The 23,485-nt window shown below is 43.9% G+C and overlaps 1 protein-coding gene across 6 annotated transcripts in view; it reads right to left on the bottom strand.

The window, feature by feature from the left end:
- Positions 1–23,485, bottom strand: part of reln (reelin) — a 119,607-nt gene that overhangs the window by 80,985 nt on the left and 15,137 nt on the right. For all 6 annotated transcript variants that reach the window (XM_037766980.1, XM_037766982.1, XM_037766981.1 and 3 more), the window contains exon 2: positions 12,148–12,255. In XM_037766980.1, coding sequence (XP_037622908.1) covers positions 12,148–12,255 — 108 coding nt within the window. The remainder of the gene's footprint in view (positions 1–12,147; positions 12,256–23,485) is intronic.

Below are 23,485 nucleotides of genomic sequence, written 5' to 3' on the forward strand. Positions count from 1 at the left end.
CAAGCACATACAGCACAACCATAAGCACACGTGCACTTTCATGACCCTGTACGCCTGCACACACATATACAGTACATAAGCAACCACAAACAGAATATTAAAATGCATGTGTATGCATAGCGGTTTGCTCGGAGCGATAATGAAATGAAATAAATCCCTGTGAAGTAGCGTAATGTGCTCTAAGGAGATTAGGATATTTGATTTTTGTCTTCGGAATTTATATTTGTCACCACTCACTGTATGCTTTTTGATTAAACACAGAGAAGTGGGTCTCATTTAAAGAGTGCAGATTAATGTTTATGATGCACATCTTTTGTCCTCCAGGCCTGTGTGTGTGTGTGTGTTTGTGTGTGCGTGCATGCCCAGGCAAACAGATAATAGCCTTATAAGCAGTGATCATTCTCCCACTTGCTAAGACTTAGAAATTCAATGTGTACCACCCCAGATAATTTGGAGAGCAGGCCCATTAAAGGCTCATATTTCATGTGGTAATTCTTAAAACCTGTCATAAACCTACTGGAGCATTAACATGTGTTATTAAAAGCCTGTGAATGTATGGGAATCTGTCAAAAGCCAGAATAATGCCTCTGTCAACATGTTTCAAGAGAAGGCCACACAATGGCGACATAAATGATACATCACAACAGTACTGACAGCCCGAGTAGGGACCCCATACGCTTTGTGCTGCTGAATGATCCCATGCTATGTGTGTGTGCGTTTGTGTGCGCCCGTTTGTATTGCATTCACCGCCTCGTCTCAACGCCATCCTCAGCTGGTCAGCCGGGCCGCTGCGGGGTCTCGCGGCGCATGACAACCTCACTCTCTGATCTGCTGATTGGCTGAAACGAGCATCCATCTCAGCACCTGCCAATCACGCTACCATGGAGACAGGTTGGCAGCGTTGCGGTAATGGCAGGGGTCCGGCACGGCGTTGCCAGGAGGAAGCTGTGTGTTAATATGGGTGGTGAAAGATGCCAGTGGCCAGGGGGAAACGGGGTAAGAGACTCTGTGGGAAAATGTGAGGGGGAGAGGTTTGCCATATGAATGAAAGAGAGTTTAACTGGCAGTAAAGGACACCTGGAGGTCTGCTGAGCTCTATATGTGTGTAGGTGAGTATATGAGAGACTCATTGTGCATATGTTTATGTTTACGTTATTATGTTTTTCCATGTGTGCACAGCACGCTCAATTGGATGTTCTGTGAAAGAAGCCATTTGTGTGTAGATAAAAACGTACGTGGCCCTAAGCACCAGACCAATTTTTGTCCATATGCATACATTCACAGAACAATTGCTCTTTCATTTGGGCTTCCATTGTATCTCACAGCATCCATCATCCATCATCCATAAACTCCTGAAGGCAAGGCCGTACACACAAACACACCCACACAACACACAAACATACAGAGTCAGGGCTTATTGTAGGAGCTGCCAGTCCGGCTCTAACCAGCTGAATGAGAGAAAGTACTGTACACAACATACTGTATATGGTCATACGTGAACAATTACTTAATACGCTACAACGTTAATAATTACTTCTTCTTCCGTAATGTGCCTATGCACCGTTGCATCTATCAAAACCAATAACTGAATAATACCTCAACATATGAAGAAAATAAACATTTAGTTCATCGCTTGAGGCTACGTACTGTTTCCTTTCAATGATCAAGAGCTACGAGCCACACAAGCGTGAATGATGAATGGAATACAGGAACACTACTGGAGCATAATATACCCCCCTGAACTAATGTGTCATAATTGAAATGAATGTTGTTCTGAATCAAACAAGTGTTGTGTGTTTTTGGAGCCCCACCCTGTATGATAGATGAGGCTTCTACGTCTCTGCACAGCCCTGCAATCCATCTCAAAGGCACTCTCACATACTCGCAAACACACATACAGTATAGTATACCCAAATGCATGGATACATTCATGCACACAATATACTGTAACAGTAACATGTAAATTCCATGTGGTTACAAATTGTCTTATTTTCATAGACTACGTTTACATGCACAAAATATTCAATTTTATCCCCTTTATTCTGAAAAAGACAATATTCCTATTACGCTGTTTACATGGCTAATGAATATTCCACTGATACCCCCGTAGGTATGTTTCTCCTTCCGACCAGAAATGTGGGCATGCATATCAGCAAACTCTCGGCTAGTTGGATTGTGTACAACGCACAGAGCTGGCTGTAAACAGGCAAGAGGCCGTGGGTTGCAAACTGCTGTAAAAACCCCAATTGAGACATATATTCTGAATGCGTTGTATCCATGTCCAAAGAATCCTCCTAAAACCAGAATAATATCGGCATATTATTCTGGAATAATGGAATATGCTGTTCACATGACCCGTATCAAATTCGGAATATTGTCATATTCGGAATAATAGTGTAATATTAGTGTGTATGTAAACATAGTCACTGTTTTGGCCATCATTTCTATCAGTAATAGTAACATTTTACTCACTTAAAGGGATAGTTCGGGTGTTTTGAAGTGGAGTTGTATGAGGTACTTATGCATAGTAGGTGTTTTACCTACAGTAGATGATGATTGGCATCGAGAAACAGACCAGAGCACTGGCACCAGACCAAAGTAATACAGTGCTGTGGACGAGGACGACAGAAAAACGTATTTTAACCAACTAAAAGAAAGGCTCCCCTAAAACAATTGATATCCGTTTAAGTATATGCTATATTTAGAATATTTTCCAACAGGGAACTGAACTAAAAGTTCTGAACTGAAAGAACTGAAATGTATCTATACTGATTTTGTCATCTGAGCCTGCTGGCTTTGTAGAGAGCATAGATAAGTTTCACTTTCACTGCACTGTATTGCTTTGCTTCGGCGTCGGTGCTCCTGTCGGTTTTTCCAAACTGGGGGCACCCCAACCGTCATCTACTAAAAATAGAAACTAGTAATATACCTACTATGGATAAGTACCTCATACAACTCCACTGCAAAACCCCCAAACTATCCCTTTAAGTAACTGGTGAGAATACCACCACACTGCATTGCTTAACTAACCTGGAGTTTTATTTAAAACCTGTGTGATCACCAGACTTTTCAGGTTTCTTGCCGGGTCGGATTTGTTTTTAGTGATGTTGTCAATTTCCCAGAACTCAACACTTAATTTGGTGAGCACAATGTTATTAATACTGATAGGAACGATGGCCAAAACTACGAAAATGAGACCCAGGTTGTATAAAAACGTAATTTCCCTTTATGTTTTTGATAGAGTCAAGCTTAGAAACAGGGGCCTGTTTAAAACTGGGTTCAGTCCCAGACTCAAGATGTGTGTGTGTGTGTGTGTGAGTTATGTAAATCATCAGGGTGAAATGTTGCTGAAAGGCCTACAGTAATTGGAGTGACATAGCCGAGTCTGCTGAGTGCTAGTGGTGTGAGGCCTTTGGAGTAGCACCCAGTGGAGGACAGCCAGCTACGAGCCCCAGGAGAAGCTTACCACACTGGGTGGCAAAGTCACCAAACTCCCCTTCCCCCACTTTCAGGTCCTTGAGCACCCGTTTCTTCTTCCACCCTTCCATCCATCCATCCATACGTCCATACATCCATCCATCAGTGAAGCCCATGAGCGGCTGGCTTCTGTGGGTGTGTGTCATTGTAGCTTGGCAGGCACACACCACAGCTTTAACGGCAGGCGCCAGGGCTAATTTGATTTTTAATTCAACACGACTCCTCGGCTAATAGTTTGAGCTGGGGATTAATTAATCTGATTTGACTTGTGCTAATTTCTTGCACCCACGTCCCTGCTCCCCACCCGTCAATGCAGCAAACAAACAAACTGGCGAGGCCTTGGTCTCGCAGGCTCTGTCCTGACACACATGTTGAGTATGAGAGATAGAGACCTGGGGCGACAGGTGAGGAGCCAGTGGAGAGCCTCGGGGAAGCAAGGCATGGTGCCTGTGCTGCCTTTGCATATGTGTGTACATAGTATGTGTGTGTGTACCTAGATGTGTTTATGGAGGAGGCTGGAGCTGAGCCTGGTCTGACAGAGGAGCGCTGGGAGGCAGTGAACTAATCACGGCAACAGCCTGTCTCTCGTAAGGAGGGCGAAACACAGAGAAGGTCACCAACTATTTTCGCTGCCAAAATATGGGTCAAGTTGGATCTGGGTGAGTTGTTCACAGATAACTAGTATGTAATGTAAAAAAAAAAAAAATGGGCTAGGCAGTGGAGCATCCCTGTTCTTCTCTGAGGCTTTTAGAGGGTGTCGGGCCAGATCCAGGCAGGGCCCTACAGGGAGGAACCAGTAGAACCACTAAGCTTCCTCATCTCACAGAGTCAGAGAGAGCACTTCCACTTTTTCTAATACTCTCTGCAAGGGAACTTTAAAAATGAATAGACCTCAGAGTGCAGCCCGGATGGCGTGCACTTTGTGGAGAACGCTTTGTAAAATCACTTTCTCGCAGTTTGCACACAAAAACCCACAGATGCCCACACACTTGCAAGGTGCATGTGGAGGTATAGAGTATAAGGAGTTTTACATCACAACACAACAAAGATGCATTTCAAAGTCAGCCTGCCTCTTTGTTGAAATGATGCAAACCCACTAGTGTTCACAGAAATGTGTCAAACTGAGCAGTCTTTGAGTCAAAGCTCTCTCTGTCTTTATTCTATCTTTATTTCTCTCTCCTCTCTCGTTCTCTCTGGCATGTAACCAACCTCTCTGCATGGCAGAAAATAACATTGCTCTGCTCAAGAGAGACCACACATGGGAGAAACAGCCTACGCCTGCTGCTCTCTCCCGCAGGATAAAAAATAAAGAATAAAATAAAACAAAAAAACTGGCCAACATCTCACACACCACTTTGAAATCTCTATCACAGTCAGTCCAGCTCCTGCATTCCCCTATTTCTGCTCTCTCGGTCACCCTGGACCTTTTTTACCATACATTTGGATGCAGAAAATACAGTGAAGAAATGAAAAAGCACTCAAATGCTCAGCATGTGCACACAAATACATGTGTGCTCCCACAGAAAGCAGATATAAACACACACCTTCACTCCCAGACACAAATGGATGCACATATGCATGAGCATAGGCACACATACTGAACACCACATACTGTACAAATGTAAGCACACCTAGTGAAGCTGTGGGAGTTCAAAGAAAGGACTATGTTTTCCAAGAGAGCTAGTGTACACTTAGTGAACCAGCAAATTCCCAGCAGCAGAGCTCCTGCAGGTCTGCTGTACCATCACACCTGAGACGCAAGATCTACGCTGTTGGGATGTACGTCCAACACTAATGCACTACTTCACAAGTCTGCTGTTGGTCTACCTTACATCAATAATGGATTAGGTTGTATTCTGTTTGAATTCTTTCAAGGAGCGGTAGCTTTTGGCTTCTAAGGCCCCGATCGGACAGAGTGCATTCTAGCAACCTGGGGCCGCTTTTTGTAATTGTTTTCAATGAGAGTGAAGCATTTTGTGCGCTGCTGAGCACCTGGCGTTTCTGGTGTTCTGTGCGCCTCGCGTTTTTACAGGAGCGCCCTGAATGCCTCGTGAAAAAATTCAACACATAGCGGAAAAGCGCCAGATGTCATCAGCGTTTTTTCTCATTGTGGTGACTTTTGCTGAATACCTGGAGATATATATGACATTATCAACTGTAGTTACCATGATCTGAACAGAAAACAACAGAAGGCAAATTAGTGCGGTACTTGAGATTTCTGGAGAAGTTCTTTAGATATATTTAAACTGCACTATTAACCATGATCTGACATTGTATGTAGAATGCTTTAGAATCGTAAACACTGAATCAGTGGTACCAGAAAGTAAAAACATATCATGTAACCTTAATCCCCGACTATTTTTAATTTAAGAATTGCTTTTTTAAAATCATATTTCTTATCTGCCATGGTAACAGGTGACAGGAGATTTTTACCTGCAACAGCCAACATTTACCCTGTACTGTATTTGGCAGGTGGTAGGTGCTAATTCCATTCCCTGCTATTAACTATGGCAGCATACAGTTCAGGGTTTGTGTTCAGCTTACATTAGCACTCTTTCGGTGGTTGCCTAAAGGGTTGAACAATTTTGAAAAAATAAATCTAATTACGATTATTTTGATTGATATTGTGATTGCGATATGATTTGCGATATTAGAGGGAATGATCCTTTTTACATCAATACTCTCATATTCATTGAAAATCATATTAAAATGATTATGGTGTAATTTTTGCAGGGATCTGTACCAAACAAAGATGTTTTCTTAAGTCTGTAGAATATGATGTGTAGGCCAGGACATCTGCAGCACCACAATATTTCATTTAAATTGCTATTTTGACACACATTTGGCCTTTAACAAATACTGCAAGTATTTAAAATCCTGCGATCAAATTTTCGATTAATTGTGCAGCCCTAGTTGCCTAGCAACAATTTAAAGACGCAGCAAAAAACAAATGCTCTGTATGATCAGGCAACAAAAAGGCAGTGAGGTGCGCCTCGCTGCAAAACGCGCTCTGAGTGATCAGGGCCTAAGGAGGCTTTGCGCATAGAAAGAAGCTATATGACTTGTGATGCATAACCACCCAAGCATTCCTCTGGACTCTGAGAGCACCCAAATGTTTAGCCACCTGTTAGCAGCTTCACGGCATTGTGAGTTTGGTGGGGGAGGACGTGCCGGGCAACACGAGGGGACAGAGCAGAGTTCTCAGTCTGGGCGTGACGGGTGGGAAAGTCCTGTGCCAGCAAAGCGGGGAGATTTACAGCGAGCCGACCTGGCCCATCTCGAGTTCTGATCTAACACTGTGCCGCAGAGAACACAAATCACCTCCCATACATAACCCTGCCCCTGACAACTCATTTCATCTTCTGCACTAATGAATTCATCATCAGGAGGGATCTGCCTTTGGGTGCCTCAGCCCTGAGCAGGGAAGGAGTAATGGCTCAGATAAGTCATCATCATCATTATCAACATCATCACCGCCAGCACCACCTTGCCTCCGTTCAGCCCACAAGTTCAGGAGCAACAGTTTGGGACTGTGCGGTGTCCTTGACGGAGCTGCAACAGGGTGGAACTTTGGCAGTGTCCAAGGTTGTTACAAGGTTGGATGTCAGAGGGAATGTGTCACAGATGTGCATCCTACGTGTGAGAATCAGCGTGATTGTGTGTATGTCAATGGAATTTGAATGTGTTGTGGTATGAGTGGATAAATCAGCGAGTGTGAGAGCTCTTATGGTAGCGAGCGAGTGTGTACGTGTGTGTCTGTGTGTGTGCATGAAGGAGTCTAAGCGGCGCAGTCAGGGAGCTGTCAGCAGAGAGCCAGGGAGCAGGTTGATCACAGGGCTGCAGTGCGTTTGAAGTCTCCCAGGGACTGACAGCTTCTCTCCCCATGGGAACCCCTTTCCCTCACCCCTTCTCTCCTCCCTGCACCACCCTTTCTCTATATCATTCCTCTTTATCCTCCATCTCTCCCTACACAGAAGCTCCATCTCAGTTTTTCTCCACATCCCATTGATGGAAGGGGTATGTGGAAGCACACTTGTGCTCTCCTGGGACTGTTAGTGCTTCCAAAACAAGGCTTTGTTCAGTAGGAATCACACCTGTGAGTGTGTGTCTCTGTAAATACCGACATGATGAGCTGCCATCTCTCATAGTCTGACATTCTGGCTGACATTCAATCCGGCTCGGTGGCAGGAGGGCACAGACAGCCGACCTTCAGCCTTGAGATGGATGAGTGTGTGGACATCAGGATTTGAATGCATAATTGTGCATAATGAGACCATTCATGATGGTGTATTTCCATATGTTTCTATTTCTGCACGAGTCCTGTTAAATGTGTGTATGGTATGATTACACTTTTGGCTGCGCACCCTTCCTGGCCCCCTCCTCCACAGGTCAAGGTGCAGCGGGATTTCATCTCTAATCGGGCTGTGTGTTAGCATGAGCCCATCCGTCATGGGGACAGAGTGTCGGCTGGATGTCCCTGTCACTAAGCTGTCCATTTTGTCAGACCGCCAGATCCATCATATTGAGATGGGGACTGATCCTTGCTAGCAGAAGCCAACCGCCCGCAAATACATACAAATATGCAAATTAACGACAAAATAAACATCACCCTGCAAACGAGCCATCCATCAATGACCGGTTTCTCAGCAGCTCAGCATTGGCACGGCAACACCAATCAGCCACTCCGTCAGAGGGAGTGATGGAGCGCCATCCTCTCATCTTCTCTCCCCCTCTTTATATCAGTCACATACTGTCTCCTTTTCATTGGTCCCTCTATGCCATTTTTCATGCACACTTTCTCCAATTTTCTCCTCTCACACTCATTCCCTTAATCTCAAACACTTTGTCAGCCACATGTTGGCATTTCCACCTATCCATTTCCCTCTCTTGTCTACTTCCCAAGCTCTCTCCTTCCTTCAAGTGGCTTTTCTTCATCATTGTAATTATAAAATATCTGGAGACATTTAGAATGAATACTTGTTCTGTCTTTGTGTTTGAATGGATAATGATGTGATGGGAAACATTTTGCGATCAGGGGAGCAATACAAATCAAGCCACATGTGATATTTCTTTCCATACAGGCCCTGGTGTTTGGGGTCCAATACATACCTCATCATTGCTGTGCGACATACAACAGTGAACTGTTCTCATTTAAACCCCGACCGAATAAATCAAAATTATCACAATGTACAAAAGTCATTGTTTTCATCATAAAATCTTTGTTACCGCCAGCTTGAAAGCTGTGTGAGTTCCTTTCAGAAAGCCAAGACGCTGGGATGGAAAGAAAGACCTCTTAATGGAATAAAAGTCAAAGGAGGGAAAAACACGAAGCAGAAGTTGGAAGTCTCCTGCAGCTGAGTCAGTCCAGAGTCCAGACTCATGTTGCTTTTCTGGCACAGTGCGTGTATCGACATCCCCTCCGCGCATGTTACACACAAACGTAGAGTCTAAAAGTTTCCCTCTAAAACAGCAATCAGGCTGTCAAACTATACTACACAATTTAAATGAATCACCTTACGCACTATACCTCGTCCATTAACTGTATGTTGTGACTGAATGAATCCCACAGTGACATGTTGAGTCTTTCCTGCCAGCGCCTCACACTTCGAAACAGAATAATTGTTGTGGCTGTGTCTCAGTCAGACTGGTTTATCAGGCCCCTTAAGGGCACATTTACAAAACACCACAGTCAATTTACACTCCTGTGTTCTGCCTCTCTCAAGTGGCGCTGGCTCCCAAACATAACATTGTTTTTAGCTCCAGTTTGTCTGATTCTGCACTAGCCATAGCAAAGCAATTACAGCATCATAAAGATTTGTGGTTAGCCACCCGGCGGCTCGTGGGGGAATCCCTGCCTTTAGGTCGCGGAGGAATGAGCCTTGGGCAACCGGAGCCGCAGCTCAGCCCAGAAGCCGAAGATACGGCATTCCTCAGACAACCCTGATTGCAACCCCCAATTGCTCCATTATAGTTTGGCTAATTTGACAATGAGTGGGTGTTCTTGGCGACGCAGTAAAAAGTCAGTCCGTCAAAGCTTCCCATTTTTATTGCTAATCTAGTGAGGAGTGCATTGTTATTCAGAGGGAGTGGAAGCCAATAAAATGCTCCCTTCACATTGTCTCCATGTGGTGGTGTCTGTGTGCATGAAGGTGTCTACATAAGTGCATGTGACACACCAAAAACAGAAAAACACAAAGACAAAGAAAGAAGAGGACCAGTGATAGAGCGTGTGTATTTGCATGCAGTGTGGTCACGCATTGGTTTTATGAGGTTTTCCGTAAAAAGCAGTGGAGGGTGACACAGAAGGCCGAGGGGAATTCTCTCTTTGGAGGCCGGCGTGCAGTCGTCCTGTCTGCAACCGCTCTAACCACAGCAACCACAAGACATCCCCACACAGTGTACAAACACTAACCTCTCTATCTCCACAGCACCCTGCCTTTATCTGTTTCGTTCGTCTACATTTTTCTCTGTTTCAAATCATTCACGCTCACCATATGTCCGTCTTTGTCTTTCTCTCCACTGTCATCAAGTCAGTAGAAATAAAAGATCTACCAACTTAAAAGTCTTCTTGCTTAGCATTATCTTTTGATTTCAAATCTCAAAAAACAAATTTACCACTAATCTTCTCCCTGTGTGTGCGATCCTGCGGTGGCGGTGCAGCGAGGTTTCATTTTTCCCGTGCTGGAGTTCATGTTGGTTCCCGCACTGATACATCTGTCAGCCACATGTTACCCCAGCCAGCCGCCGCTCTAGCAGCTGTACACAGCTGGAGTGTGTGCGTATGTGCTTTTGAGTGAGAGTGGATGGGTATTTCTTTATTAAATTACATGGGTGTGTATGCATGTTGCCGTCCATTTGTGTCTGTGTCCCCTACATGCCTCCATTGAGGGGGATTAGAGCCACACCCTATCTTTGACCCTCAACGCTAAATACTGGGCTCGTAAAACTCCCTTGCGAAGTTGCGTGACCCTGACAGATTCTTTTATATTTGTCACAACAACAATGGACATAAAGTGGTTTCTCATTCTATTATTGTTCCACTGCATTATCTTCAAAGTATTTTGCTCGAACACTGGCTCTCTTATGCTCAGCAATGTCACTGGGTTTCCATGAGCTCATTGAAACTCTCTCTCTCTCTGGGAGCATCCTTCTTCAGCCCTCCCAAGGCTAAAGAGCCTACCCAGATGATACCCTTCCATGGACCGTGGTCTGCAGACCAGCCAGGCTCTGTAGGGTATCTCGTGAAAATCCCATCTACCTAATAACTGTGCAGACAAATGATGTAAAGGAAGAAAAACTGTAATTTAGACAGCAGTCCCACCAAGAAGAGGGCTATTGTACTAATGAATCCCCCCTCTGTTTCCCCTTAATGACAACATTGATTCTGTGTAGCTCCATGGAGTCATGAAGACCTCATGGGAGAGGATGCAGGAGAATCAGAGCAGAGCGGACACAGTGCAGAGAGCTCTTCAGCTGAGGACAGACTGAGTGACTGACTGCTGCTGTGAAACCTGGACGGCATCGCTGCTTAGCAGATTACACACACTGTAACGGAAGGCTTTGTGGACTTTTTTTTAAACACACACCATGCAGAAACTCACAGCTCCACAAGCTGCTTCTGCCTATCAGTCTGTGCAGCCCTTCTCTTAAAACTTTTTAAATTAATGAGAGTGAAGCAAAGGTGACGCAATCCTTGCTTGGATGCCTCCCCAGTAAGCGGGGCTGCCAAGAGTGAAGAGCGGCCCTGGCCTGGGTGAAGTCAGCGCCTGAAGAACAGTGGAGTTAGTCAGGATAAGTGAGCCCGCTGGGCAGCAGTTCTGGGCCAGTAGCCCTGTTCTCTGAGGAGTTCTTTATGGCCGATCCATCACCCCAAGAGAGCCCCCCACCGCTGCACACAGGGGCTCCATCCGCACACACTTCATCTGAGTCTATAAATCCTCTTTGTACTGTACTTGTCAAAACAATTTTAGGGCTAAACATAGCTTTAGATATAACACACAGCTACACATGCAGACGATGCCAAGACAAAATACTGACAATGTTAAGAAAACTGGAATGCAAATACATCATGAAGAGTTTTTTATAGCAAACCAACAATAAAATAAAATAGTACCAAATTCCTAAATTGTTTTCCAAAACCATTATCCATGAATAACTTCTTACTATTGTAATGATACAGTATGAAACCAAATGCAATGAAGCTTCACCACTGCACCTTCTCTGCAGCTCAACATCTGACCAGATGACCTGATGACTATTAATATTCTCTTCTTTGTTATTTGAGATTTGGTTTTGTCTCTCAGAGGCCTCACATACTTTTGCTGCTTTGTTCTCTAACGTCTTATCCTCATATCATATTCAGTTTTCTGTTTTTCTTCCCTCAAGCTTCAATGAAAAACGCATCTGGCCAAACCCCTGGTCACATCATCCCCACTCCTCATCCATCACGGCCTGTCACAACACGAGTCGGGAAGTGGTCTTATGCTCATTCTGGGAACGGATGTGGATTACTGAGCCGGGTCGTGCTCACTGTGATACTATTTAGATTATCTAAGAGTTTGTTGTGCTAAAATGCAAAGCTAAACTGAGCCTTTAATGAAGAGCTTGTATTGGCACGAAGAGCGTGGGTGAGGACACCGCTCTAAACAGCGGTATCTAATGAAGACTTACCAAAGCCGAAGGCCGCTGGAGCAGGGATGGGAGCCGACTGGACTGGCGTGGAGGTGTAGAGGCCAGTCACCAGCAAACCATCGAAGGATACACTGGTAGAGATGGTTACTGAAGAGACAGAAAGAAAGAAGATATTTAACATTGGTGTTACTGCAATTCAACATCCAGCTGGTTATGTCATAAATTGTCGCAATTGCAATTGTTTCACAAATGTAAATTCTGAAATATAATATATATTATCCTCACGTTTTAGTGACACTCTATTGTTAACTCACAAGAGGACTGGAAGACGAACTGCAATTTACCGCTGATAAGGTGTCAGAGATCGCAAGTACTAAGTTACGTTCACACTTCGTTTGCAAGCTACACAGATAATTAGTCGGTGTGATGAACATGCTTGTGGACAGGAAGTCTGGAAGTGTATGCACACTACAGCTCCCTAACATCCTGCTGCTAATGAGCTCAGGTGTTAACAAATGGATATGTAAAGCGACCATTTACTGGTAGGCCAAATGAGACCAAACGCCCTGCAGGAGGAGAGGAGAGGAGAGCGCACGGATGTGCAAGCAGGTGTTAAAGCAAAAGCAACAATGTCAAGCACACACATACACACACACACACAGGTGCCTGCTAAATAGAGGCTTGAGTCACTTTTTCGTTGAACAAAAAAACAATATGATCACCTCACTGTTTGTCTCACAGCCAACGGCTCAAGAACGTAATCTAGCTCATCCTGAACAAATCACAGTGCTTTAATCAGAGCCTGTCCCTATTGACAACCATATTAGAAGAGACTGGTGAGATAATTGGCTGTAACCCTGATAGCTTCGCTAAGCCTCTATTCATCGCAGGTCACCACAAACAGCAGCGGAGCAGACAACTGCCAGAGGTCTATTATCCAGCTGTACAGATCTACAGCTTAGTGTATCCAGCAGCAAGTTAACTATTGATCTACCCAGTAAACAAAGGCCCTGAGTGGCGGGACCACAGAGCCAGCTACATCACTGGAGGGAAAGAGCTCAGCCACTGGACTGCTTCCAGCCAGACAGATCAGAGCACAGGGGAACAGTCTGTGGCTCAAAGGAGAACACACTCCCACAAAAATACACTTTTACACTTTGAGGAAAACAATCCTTTTCAGCGGGGAAACATGAAGGCATTGTTATTCCCTGACCCTGGAATCCCCCCTGCTTTTTGGGGTGAAAAGTGAATGAGGAGTCACCCGCGGCATTGCTGTGTTTTTCGTAAGAATAGCAACATTGTCGGTTTGGTCTCGGGGCGTTCATTCTTCTGGGCTGTTTCAATGTGGGAATCTGGGCAGAGCAGACTCCTGTGTGGCCCAGTCTCCCTGCCTGTCTGCCTCGGTGGCTCCATTAACACTTCCTCACACACAAGGCGCCCAGCGTTCGTGTCTGCATGTGTGTGTTCTGCATGTGTCTGTGTATATTGGATGTGCTACACCCTGTCTAAAGAGCACAGCTCAGCCCATCTCCCTCCTCCAGCCTCTCCTCCATATCAAAGCCTCAATAATTCAACCCCCTCATATGTCTTGTTATTATATCCAGACATGTCCTCCTCTCTTTCTCCTGTTGTCGTTTTTACACAGGAATCCAGCTGTAGCACTAATGCTGTATTTAACATGCTCTTTGCTCCACTACAGTATACAACAGTAAATAACGTGTTAAGGCTGCTCTGTCTGAATCTTTAAAAAATACCCACTTAAAGGAACAGTGTGTAACATTTCAGGGGATCTATAAGCAGAAATGGAATATAATATCCATAACCATGATTCTATTAGTGTATAATCACCTGATTATAAGAATTGTGTTTTTGTTAGCTTAGAATGAGCCCTTCATATCTACATAGGGAGCGGGTCCTCTTCATGGAGTCCACCCTGTTGCACAGAACAGTCAAACCAAACACTGGCTCTAGAGAGAGCTGTTCGCATTTTTACGTTGCATGAAGGCCACTGTAGTTTTCCAACCATGTTGCTCTGCCATGTTTCTACAGAACGGACAAACCAAACTCTGGTACCAACTCTGCCACCGTAGTTCTCTGACACGCTTGTGAAACTGCGGTGACGTGAGCCGCAGAGTGCAAAACCGTGGTACTGCCAGCCGGCGTCCGTTGCTCCTAAAGAAGTGTTATTATGGTAAGGATGGCCTCTGAGCGAGGCAAACGGCGTTACCACAGTTTTTTTCTCGGCGGCTCACGTTACAGCAGTCTTGAAAAGGGAGGAGTGAGCGAAGGGGTACTCAGTTGGTTGCAATCTGCAACCACACCACTACATGCTGCCAAATCCTACACACTGTACCTTTAAGCGATAGGATCCAAGCATATAGTTTATGCTTCAATTAAACTATGTAGTCTGTGTTTTTTTGTTTCTGGAAACTTGCAAACTTCCAAAACACAAAATGAAACATGGTAACAGGATAAACATGCAACTACAGTATCTGCTTGGTTTCTGTATCTGAAATAAATAGAGCTACTTGAACATTAGCAAAGAATAGTGTACTCTCTGCGCTCGATAGCTTTATCTCAATTGACGTAACATTGTAAAAGGTAAGTTGCTTCTAAATAGGGATGTCATGAGAAAAAAATTTCCCTGATGATGCAACATTGTGATCAACAAATCTGTGTTGATATCAGCAGGAGGAGAGCTAGTAACGTTAGCTGTTAGCAGCCGGTGGGCAGCACAGTCCTGCTTGGCTAAATCACGGCGCTAACAGCTAACGTCCCGAGGTTGCATTGAGTTATGATGCGATTAAGCTCTATTCAGTAAAAATGAGTATTGGACGAAAGTAAATTATGACGTTATCATGATGTGTTCAAATGTACTCTTGTAAAATTTAGTTTTGTCTAGAAACTTGAGGCGGGTCATCAGGGATTAAGAATAAATTCTCTAAAACCAGTACACAAATGGTATTAAAGGAGTGTATGTTGAAATACATGGGATTTATTGTTTTGTTTTTTATTATGTTATCGAATTCGGTATCGAGAATTGTGGAATTTCCTTGGTATTGGTATTGACTGCTAAATTTCCGGTATCGTATGTTTGCAGTTGATTTTGGTAAAAATAAAATATTCTCCAATTTAAATAATAATAATAAGTCTCTTTTGTGTGAATGGCTCTGTGTGTAATTTCTCTGTATTCAGCTGTGAGCTGCAAGATTCTATCAGCATGTAGAGCGTGTACGAGAAGCTGTATTGTGAGAAAGACACATATTTTGCTTGGCAACAGAAAACATTATCATATCCAATCCATGTTGCTCAGTGCACCTCTAACACTGCAATACCAACAGAATGCAGGGAAAAGGCCTTTCCATTCAAACAAGCAATTATCATGTCCACGCTGAGCATACATGGGCTCCTCTTTTATGCTATTTTTGCTTCCCTGAATACATCACCTATTCAACAAATCCATTCCAGGTTGTGGTGAGACAGGTTATCAGTGTTTACATGATGCTGTATTGATCCAAGGCCATGGCATGATGCAGTATTTAATGGAGTAATGGACTGGGTTTAATGCACTAAGTTGGACCAGGCTTCACCAGCCTCCGTACACACAATACGCTCATTTCTGCATTTCCACTGACCTGCAAGGTTTCACACACTCCATTACTTGCCACAGACACTTGCATACGAGCTACACACACACACACAAAAGATTTTTTCTGCCTCCACCATGATATTTCTCTCTTTATCCACCGCTTACACCTTTCTCCCAGCCTCTTTCCCTCAGCCTCACTCCCGTTTGAGGAATCATGGTAAAAATGCCCTCTCCTGCACTTTCCCCATCTACTCCCTTCTCATGCATTTTCTGCTCCCTCGCAGCAGTGTGCCTGCACTCTGTTTGATGTGGAAGTTGGGGGGAGAAAGAGTGGAGGGGAGGCAAAGCTAGGGGCACAAGGTTACAATCGAAAAACAAGAACAGGGGCGAGGAGGGATGGAGAGATAGGTAGTAGTGGAGTGGCCCACGGAGAGCAGCGCTACCTGATCAATACAAATGCAAGATCTAAATTATTTAGACAGGCCTCTAACACCCCTCTCTCCCTCGCCTGTGGAACGCAACAGACGGATGAGCCAATCAGATGAGATCAGATCAGATCAGATCCAATCACCTGTGGGGGTACTTCACACACACACACACACACACACACACTCACATGCACACACACAGATCTAAAGAAGGAGGCTGGCGGCCTTTGATGGTAGCCTTTAAAATTCTTGTCCATACTTCATTTCTGAGTACTGTTCACTTGGCCGAGGGGGATGAGAAGCCACGAGGAGGGAATGGGGGTGAACTTTATTACCAACACTCTCATCCAACACATTAGCAGGTTCTCTGTGTATGTGAGCATGTGTGTACACACTGCGTGTGATTTGTTCATGTGTAAACACACCAGGTGTTAGCACAGTTCATCCAAACATCTGGACTGAATTTTAGGTTTTTCCAACCACAAGACTTGAAAGAGGCTGATAGCTTTACTACGGAACATGAAAGGTGGAAAGAGATTTTTAGATAAAGACACACATGAAACTGCATTACAGGCCATTTTCAAATAACAGGAGGCGTTTAGTAACAATAACTGTGTATCTGAAATGTATTCTGGATATGATGCAGAACCTCTGGTTTACGAATCAAGACCACACATGCACAAATGCACACATTGATACTGTATACTTTAAAGGCCTTTACACACCGGGGGGTGTGACGAATAAACAACAAGAAAATGCTAAATACTTGCTTGCGAATATTATATGTCTAGGGCTTTTATTTTGAAAGGTAAGAACGGAAGGAATGGATCTGGTCTGTAGCCGCAGCCGGTGTGTAACGGCCTTAATTCTGTGGAAATACTGTATATTATAGTACGTTAACTCGATTGATTAACCTGATTGCCAGATTAGTATTGGGCGTAGGAATGCTAATTTGGATTTTTTTTTTCTAACCGATAACCGGCCCTTGTTAACCAATTATTTACCGTTAACTGACAAGATAAGTGCGTTTCATGCAGCGGTGCTGTTTTTAATGCCTAACAAGCCACCCAGCTGCAACGAAAAGCAGATGCACAAACAGGTTAAATCCATCATTTCTCACCAGCTGCAGTGTGTGAGCACAACAGACAACTGAGTCCCCAGTTGTCTGTTTTGCGCATACACTCCCGTCCGGGAACGTTAGCAGCCACGATGCTGCGTGTATTGTCGTGGACACAAGCAGCCACTTCTGTCTGCACCGCACATTTAGTTTAGCTGCGAGGTGGTCAGTGTAACATTAGCGAGTGTCCGACAGACCGTGTATGTTTGTGCTACGTGTGAGCTGTAGCATTGCTGGTGGCTTCGTGCTTGCCGTTGTCACACACCTATGGTCTGTAAGCGCGGCGTGACGTTAGCGCGTGCCCGACAGACCGTGTGTGTGTGGCGGCGGTGAGTGTGGGGTTATCAGTAACGTTAAAGCTGTGAACATAGCAGTGCAGTTTGTGTACAGTTTATTTGTCGGTGAATAAATGTTACAACTTCTCAAGACCCAAGCCAAGCTCTCGTGTCTTCAACACCGGCTCAGACTCACTTAAGGTAGGCTTTTAAGGTGGACCAGCTTTTCTCTTTAAAGTGACAAGCCGCTCTTCTGAGATTTGCTCAGCTTTTTATTTCATTTTTAATATTTCTTTTAACCGTTTATCCGATAGCATTAATCGTTTAAAATTCTTAATGTCGGTTAACCGTTACACGGTTAATTATTAACATCCCTAATTGGGGGATGGGTTGGCTGGCAGAGTCAGAGCTCGCTCGAGCAGTCAGGTGCACCTTGTCTCCTGACCTACAGGCCTCTTTTGCTCTTGATCCCTCCCTCCCACTTCATCCCCACATCAGGACCTCTACATGCTCCTGGACAAGTCTGGTGTCTGTAGTTGCAAGTGCACCTAACTTAGGTCTCGCAAAAACGCTCATTACACTTTATGCATAGCACTCACACCCACACGCACACACTCATACTTTATACTTGAACACACCACAGAGCACATCCCTTTGGACCTCAGCCGGCATGTAATATTGATGATGCGATGTGGTATGCCTCATTACAGACACACACAACCGTGCTCCTACTCAACTATTGATGGGCCTTGGGCTTTCTTCACTTCTATGGATCCACCAGGAGTAATGTTAAGGCACAAAGTACCAGCACACCGCAACAAAAACACACACACACACACTTTGCTGACAAGTCTCTCAGAGCTCAAGCAGACACACACAAAATACACACAGTGACGACTAATCAGTAAAGGAAAGTTAATCTTCTGTGACAATCTATTGAGCAAAAATAAGATCAGAAATAATTGACGGTAAATTGGAAAGATATTTTCTATCAGTATGCTACTTGTTGTCCCGCCAACTCTTGGTTTTAATTAGTTTGATTAATATTTCAGCTAGGATTTCTAAACCTCTTCTTCTGACCACCTGGCAATCAAGAACAACAGGATTGCATTAGTTCCTGGTATTACCTGAGTGCATCACCTCACTGTGAACGCTGTAAAAGCATCCTAAACATGGGACAAACAAGGTACTGAAGGAAGACAGGGAATAGATGTTTAACATTTTATAAGATACTAGAGTACGGTTAGACACTAGTCCCAAAGATATTGCCTTTAGAAATGAATGCACCGGAGCTACAGAGAATCTTTTTTCCTGATTATTTCTTTCTTTACAGTACACGCAGTGAGGGAGCAGCCATGAGTGATAGATGGTTTTGTCCAATTCCTCGAACAAGAACCAGCTCTATTAAACAGTGAAAAACAGACTCAAGTGTTTCCCACTGTGTGCTGGGTCACCAATAATATTAGGAACAAGAAAAATAGGGCCCAGTGGCATCCTAAAAGCGATGGTAATGTCTCGCTTCAGGTACAGCAAAGCATGGCCGGCACTGTGGTTGGCAACGCTTGGTGGTATGAGCTCATTCTTAGAAAACAACACGGCGAGGGACTACGCTGGAGCTGGACAGGAAGTCTGGGAGCTCTGAGATTGAAGTCGCAGCCTAGTCCACTTGCATTTTAAGTCCCTCTATGGTTGGCATGGTCTGAACAGCTCCTTTCTGCTCTTTGTGTACAAACACACCCACCAGTCTTCACCACACCCACATTCATAACCTTTACTTTACTTAAACAAGTCTCGGGAAAACATTTGGAAAGTCCCCAAGACTGGAAAGACATAGCTACACAAGGAGGTTGTGAAAAGATTTGTCTTATACCACAGACAGAAAATATTATAGTCTGCACTGTTGCATAATTACAGCATAAGGTAGTACGAGCCACACAGTGAGGCAAATCATTTTAAAATGCAAAACACTGCAAAAGAGATACTGTAACAGAAAATATTATCAATGAAATCCCCATATTTTTTTTCTACAAGTGAACCAGGAGGACGCCCTTTTTGTTTCCAAATGGATGGAGGTTTTCCTGGCAACAATCTGGATAAAGATAGCCGACCATCTGACCCATATCCCACTGGCAGACACACACGTGCCCCAGAGAGGACCAGGAAATGGAGGCCAGACCATGGGGAAGCTATAGTTCCATCTGTTTCCGTGGTCATGCCAGTGTCGGGGTGCCACTTCACTCTGAGCTTCCTGAAATGGTTCAAACTGTCAGTCACCTGAGTATGATACCATGAGGGATATAAGGCCGCTATTTCCTCTGATAAGGAAGGGGAAGACTGGTCCTTTAAAGGACAAGAAGATGCAAACAAACTGAATCTCGTTAAGTATGAATGTCCCTCTACAGTTTGAGAAGATTGTGTGGGAAGTGTGTTTCTGCACATATATGTGTCATGTGGTGTTCCAGTCAGGTCTTAGAGGCATCATTCCATTGCGTAACCTTCTGGCACCATCCTGGCCTGCTGGCACTGCCATCTGCCGCTGTGAAACACTAGATCACAGACAACCTATCAGCCACTGAGCTTCTACAGGTCTGCTTAACTGCAAACATCTCCAACATTTTTTTGCATGAAAGCAATTCATCTCTCGGGACCAGTTTACAGGTCCTTTCACGATCACTGCCAGAGATTACAATGTGCAGCCTATACTTGTTTTTGGTCCAATTTGTTGAGGTTCTCCTCTATTCACCGAGGAGGGGAGCTGAAGCCTTCCTGCCTGCCTAACTTGGCTTCACCCCTGCAACAGCCGTGGAGAGAAACAGGAGCGAAGAGGCAGTTCTGTCACAAACATCCTGTTCCTCACACATAATCTGTTTCAGAATCACACTTCATTGTGCTGCTCTCATACCATGCAATGTATGCGTGTGTGTCTGTTTACATTGATATGAGCCTGTGTGTCACATGCTTGAACACGAGCAAGCGCAGGTGTGTAAGTTATTCTTCAAGAAGCTTATAGTTTATATCTTCTAGTCTCCAGAGTATAGTAGTTTTTATGCTTTAGGGACATTTTCTTTCCTTTTGTTATGATTTCTGGGGTAGCACCATTTGCATACAATCTGCAAGTAATCTAACAATTTTATTATTCTGCACACAATGTACTATATATGTTTTGATTCTTGGTGATGTGCCAAAAGGTCGACATTTGATTTTCAAGGAAGACACAGCCCCACTGGGAAGGCATATACAGTATCTATTAATCAATAAGGCCAAATCAGTTATGACAGAACATTTCTTCATAGTTTCTAACTGATCATTGCATGTTAAGAAGAAAGCACATCACGCTGTGACAACTCAAAGACTATTCTCTTTACCAGTGAGTGGTTTTGATAGCAAATTATCTTTCTGGGCTTTTAACCATATTCATTGGTTCATTGTACAGAGGCCTCAAACAGCATGCAAATTAGGGCTGAGCATTGACAAGAATCTAGAGATATGATATGTAACTTGATACAGGGGTAACGATTCAATATATTGCGATGTATTGCAATACTGTAAGTAAGGAATATATTGTGATTTATTATATTGTGCCCAGTCCTTACTGCAGCGGCACGGGTTCGAATCCAACCCCAAGGCCCCTTTGCTGCATGTCATCCCCTGTCTCTTTCCCCCGTTCATGTCTATACTATCATTATCAAATAAAGGCAAAAGCCAAATAAATGAATCAATAATTTTAGGAAAACTGTCATGGTATAGAAATAAACCATTTCAGAATAGGCAAAAATAACACATTTATACTGCATGCAAAAACTGCATGTGATTATCATAAAGTGGGCATGCCTGTAAAGGGGAGACTCGTTGGTACCCATAGAATCCATTTTCATTCACATATCTTGAGGTCAGAGGTCAAGGGACCCCTGTGAATATCGCCATGCCAGTTTTTCCTCACCAAAATTTAGCGTAACTTTGTATCATTATTCAGCCTCCTTCACGACATGCTATTATGATATGGTTGGTACCAATGGATTCCTTTGGTTTAACATCACTCTAGCTTTAAAACTGAACCCGTTACAACCTCCGAAAAATTGAATAGCGGCCGGGCCCGACTGCGGGCCGTCAGAGTTTTAGGAGGTTAATTAAAAATCAATAGTGTTTTGGAGAATCGCTACAGTATCGCACAATATAATATCGCAATACTTGTGTATTGATATTTTCTTACACCCCTAACGCAGATCCCATCTAAGTACCGATCTCTGCAAAGAGACTCTGAATGGGTTTTTGGTGAAGTCTTGATAGAATGAGAGGACAAAAGACAACTGGATAAGAAAAAATCAGTGAGCAACAGAATCCTGCATAATTACTCATTAAAGCATCACATTTACAGATCATTCAGCATAAAGGGAATATCATTCAGCATGCGATGCATAATTGGTGGTTGCTGTAAAGGGTTACATTGTAATAAGGTTCAGGAACACCATGATTCTTTCCCTCTGTCGCTTGGTGACTGCCAGGACTGGAGAGTGAGCTGTCCTTATGATCAACACCATGTGTTCTGCAGACAGAGAAAAGGCTTCAGCCTTCCAACCCCCGATAAGCAAAGCATCTTCCTTTACTTATCAGAGCCATACTGAACACCCTAACACGCAATTAAAAGCCAAGTTGTTTAACATTATAACATAAACTATGTTAATCTAAACTATAGCAGGTTACAGAGGAAAGCCACTGTGTACGGCTTCGCCTTCCCGAGACAAAATCAAAGGAATGTAGGAAAACACTCAAAGCCCAGTCAGCCTCAAAAACTGGGTTAAAACCCAAACCACAACTCCTAACACAGGGCAGAGACACACAACACACACACACACTATAACAATAAATATATATGTTATAAAATCTATGGTAAACTCAACGACACTAAACATATAAATCCACACATCATCATCACATGCGCTTAAACAGAAAAACACAAACATAGACAAACACACAGAGCCAAGCAGCAGGCCAGCTGTGAAAGTACGCACTAACAAAACTCAGACGCTGGACATGGACCAACACTGTTGTATAACTCCCTTTCCATCTCACCTGCTCCGTCGGGAGCTGCCCTGATAGGAAACAGGAAGAAGGCAATGAGGGCCAAGCTGTCAACTGCAGCCTGTATAACCCCACTGGCTGCTATGTCCCTCTCAGGGACACCAGGATACTTAGCCTAAGTGACCTTCACCCCCTTCCCACAGCTGGTGTGTCCCCGACCTCCCATCTCCCAGAACCCCAACAGCCCACCCAAAACTGCTTCACAACTGAACGAGCCATGACCCGAAGGCATCTGTCACAGCAAGGCCTTGAGACTTTAGACAAGGATGAGCAGGGCGTTTATTGCAAAAGCACTGAGGGGCAGAAGATCATGTCAACAAAAGGGACATCTTTTCAGTCCAGTTTGACCTACTACCTGGTCACATTAGTCATATCCTTTGAACAACCACTTAAAACTAGGGATGGGGGAAAAAACGATACAGCACAGTATTGCGATATTTTGTGTGGTAATATTTTATCGATACACGGGCGTCAAGTATTGATCTTTTATTACATAAATTATTAACCTCTTAACAATCCGACAGCCAGCCGGCGGGCCCGGATGCTATTCTGTCTTTCAGAGGTTGTAGCAGGCTCAGTCTTAAAGCGAGATTAAGATGAAGATACTTAGTTTGTCGGAGAGAATGCTAAATAACGCTCCAAAGTTACTGTCATGGCCATTTTCAAACGGGTCCCTTGACATCTGACCTCAAGATATGTGAATGAAAACTCTGAGATGAACAGAGTGAAAAATGTATCTTATTAAATAAAATAGATGTTGACAAACTGCATCATTTGCAGTAGAAAAAAGGTTATAAATAGCAAAATATTGCAATATATCTTATCGCAATACTCAATGTTTAAAATGGCAATAATATCGTATTGTGAATTAAGTATTGTGATAATATTG

The sequence above is a fragment of the Sebastes umbrosus genome, chromosome 4 (assembly GCF_015220745.1).
Source record: "Sebastes umbrosus isolate fSebUmb1 chromosome 4, fSebUmb1.pri, whole genome shotgun sequence".
NCBI lineage: Eukaryota > Metazoa > Chordata > Actinopteri > Perciformes > Sebastidae > Sebastes > Sebastes umbrosus.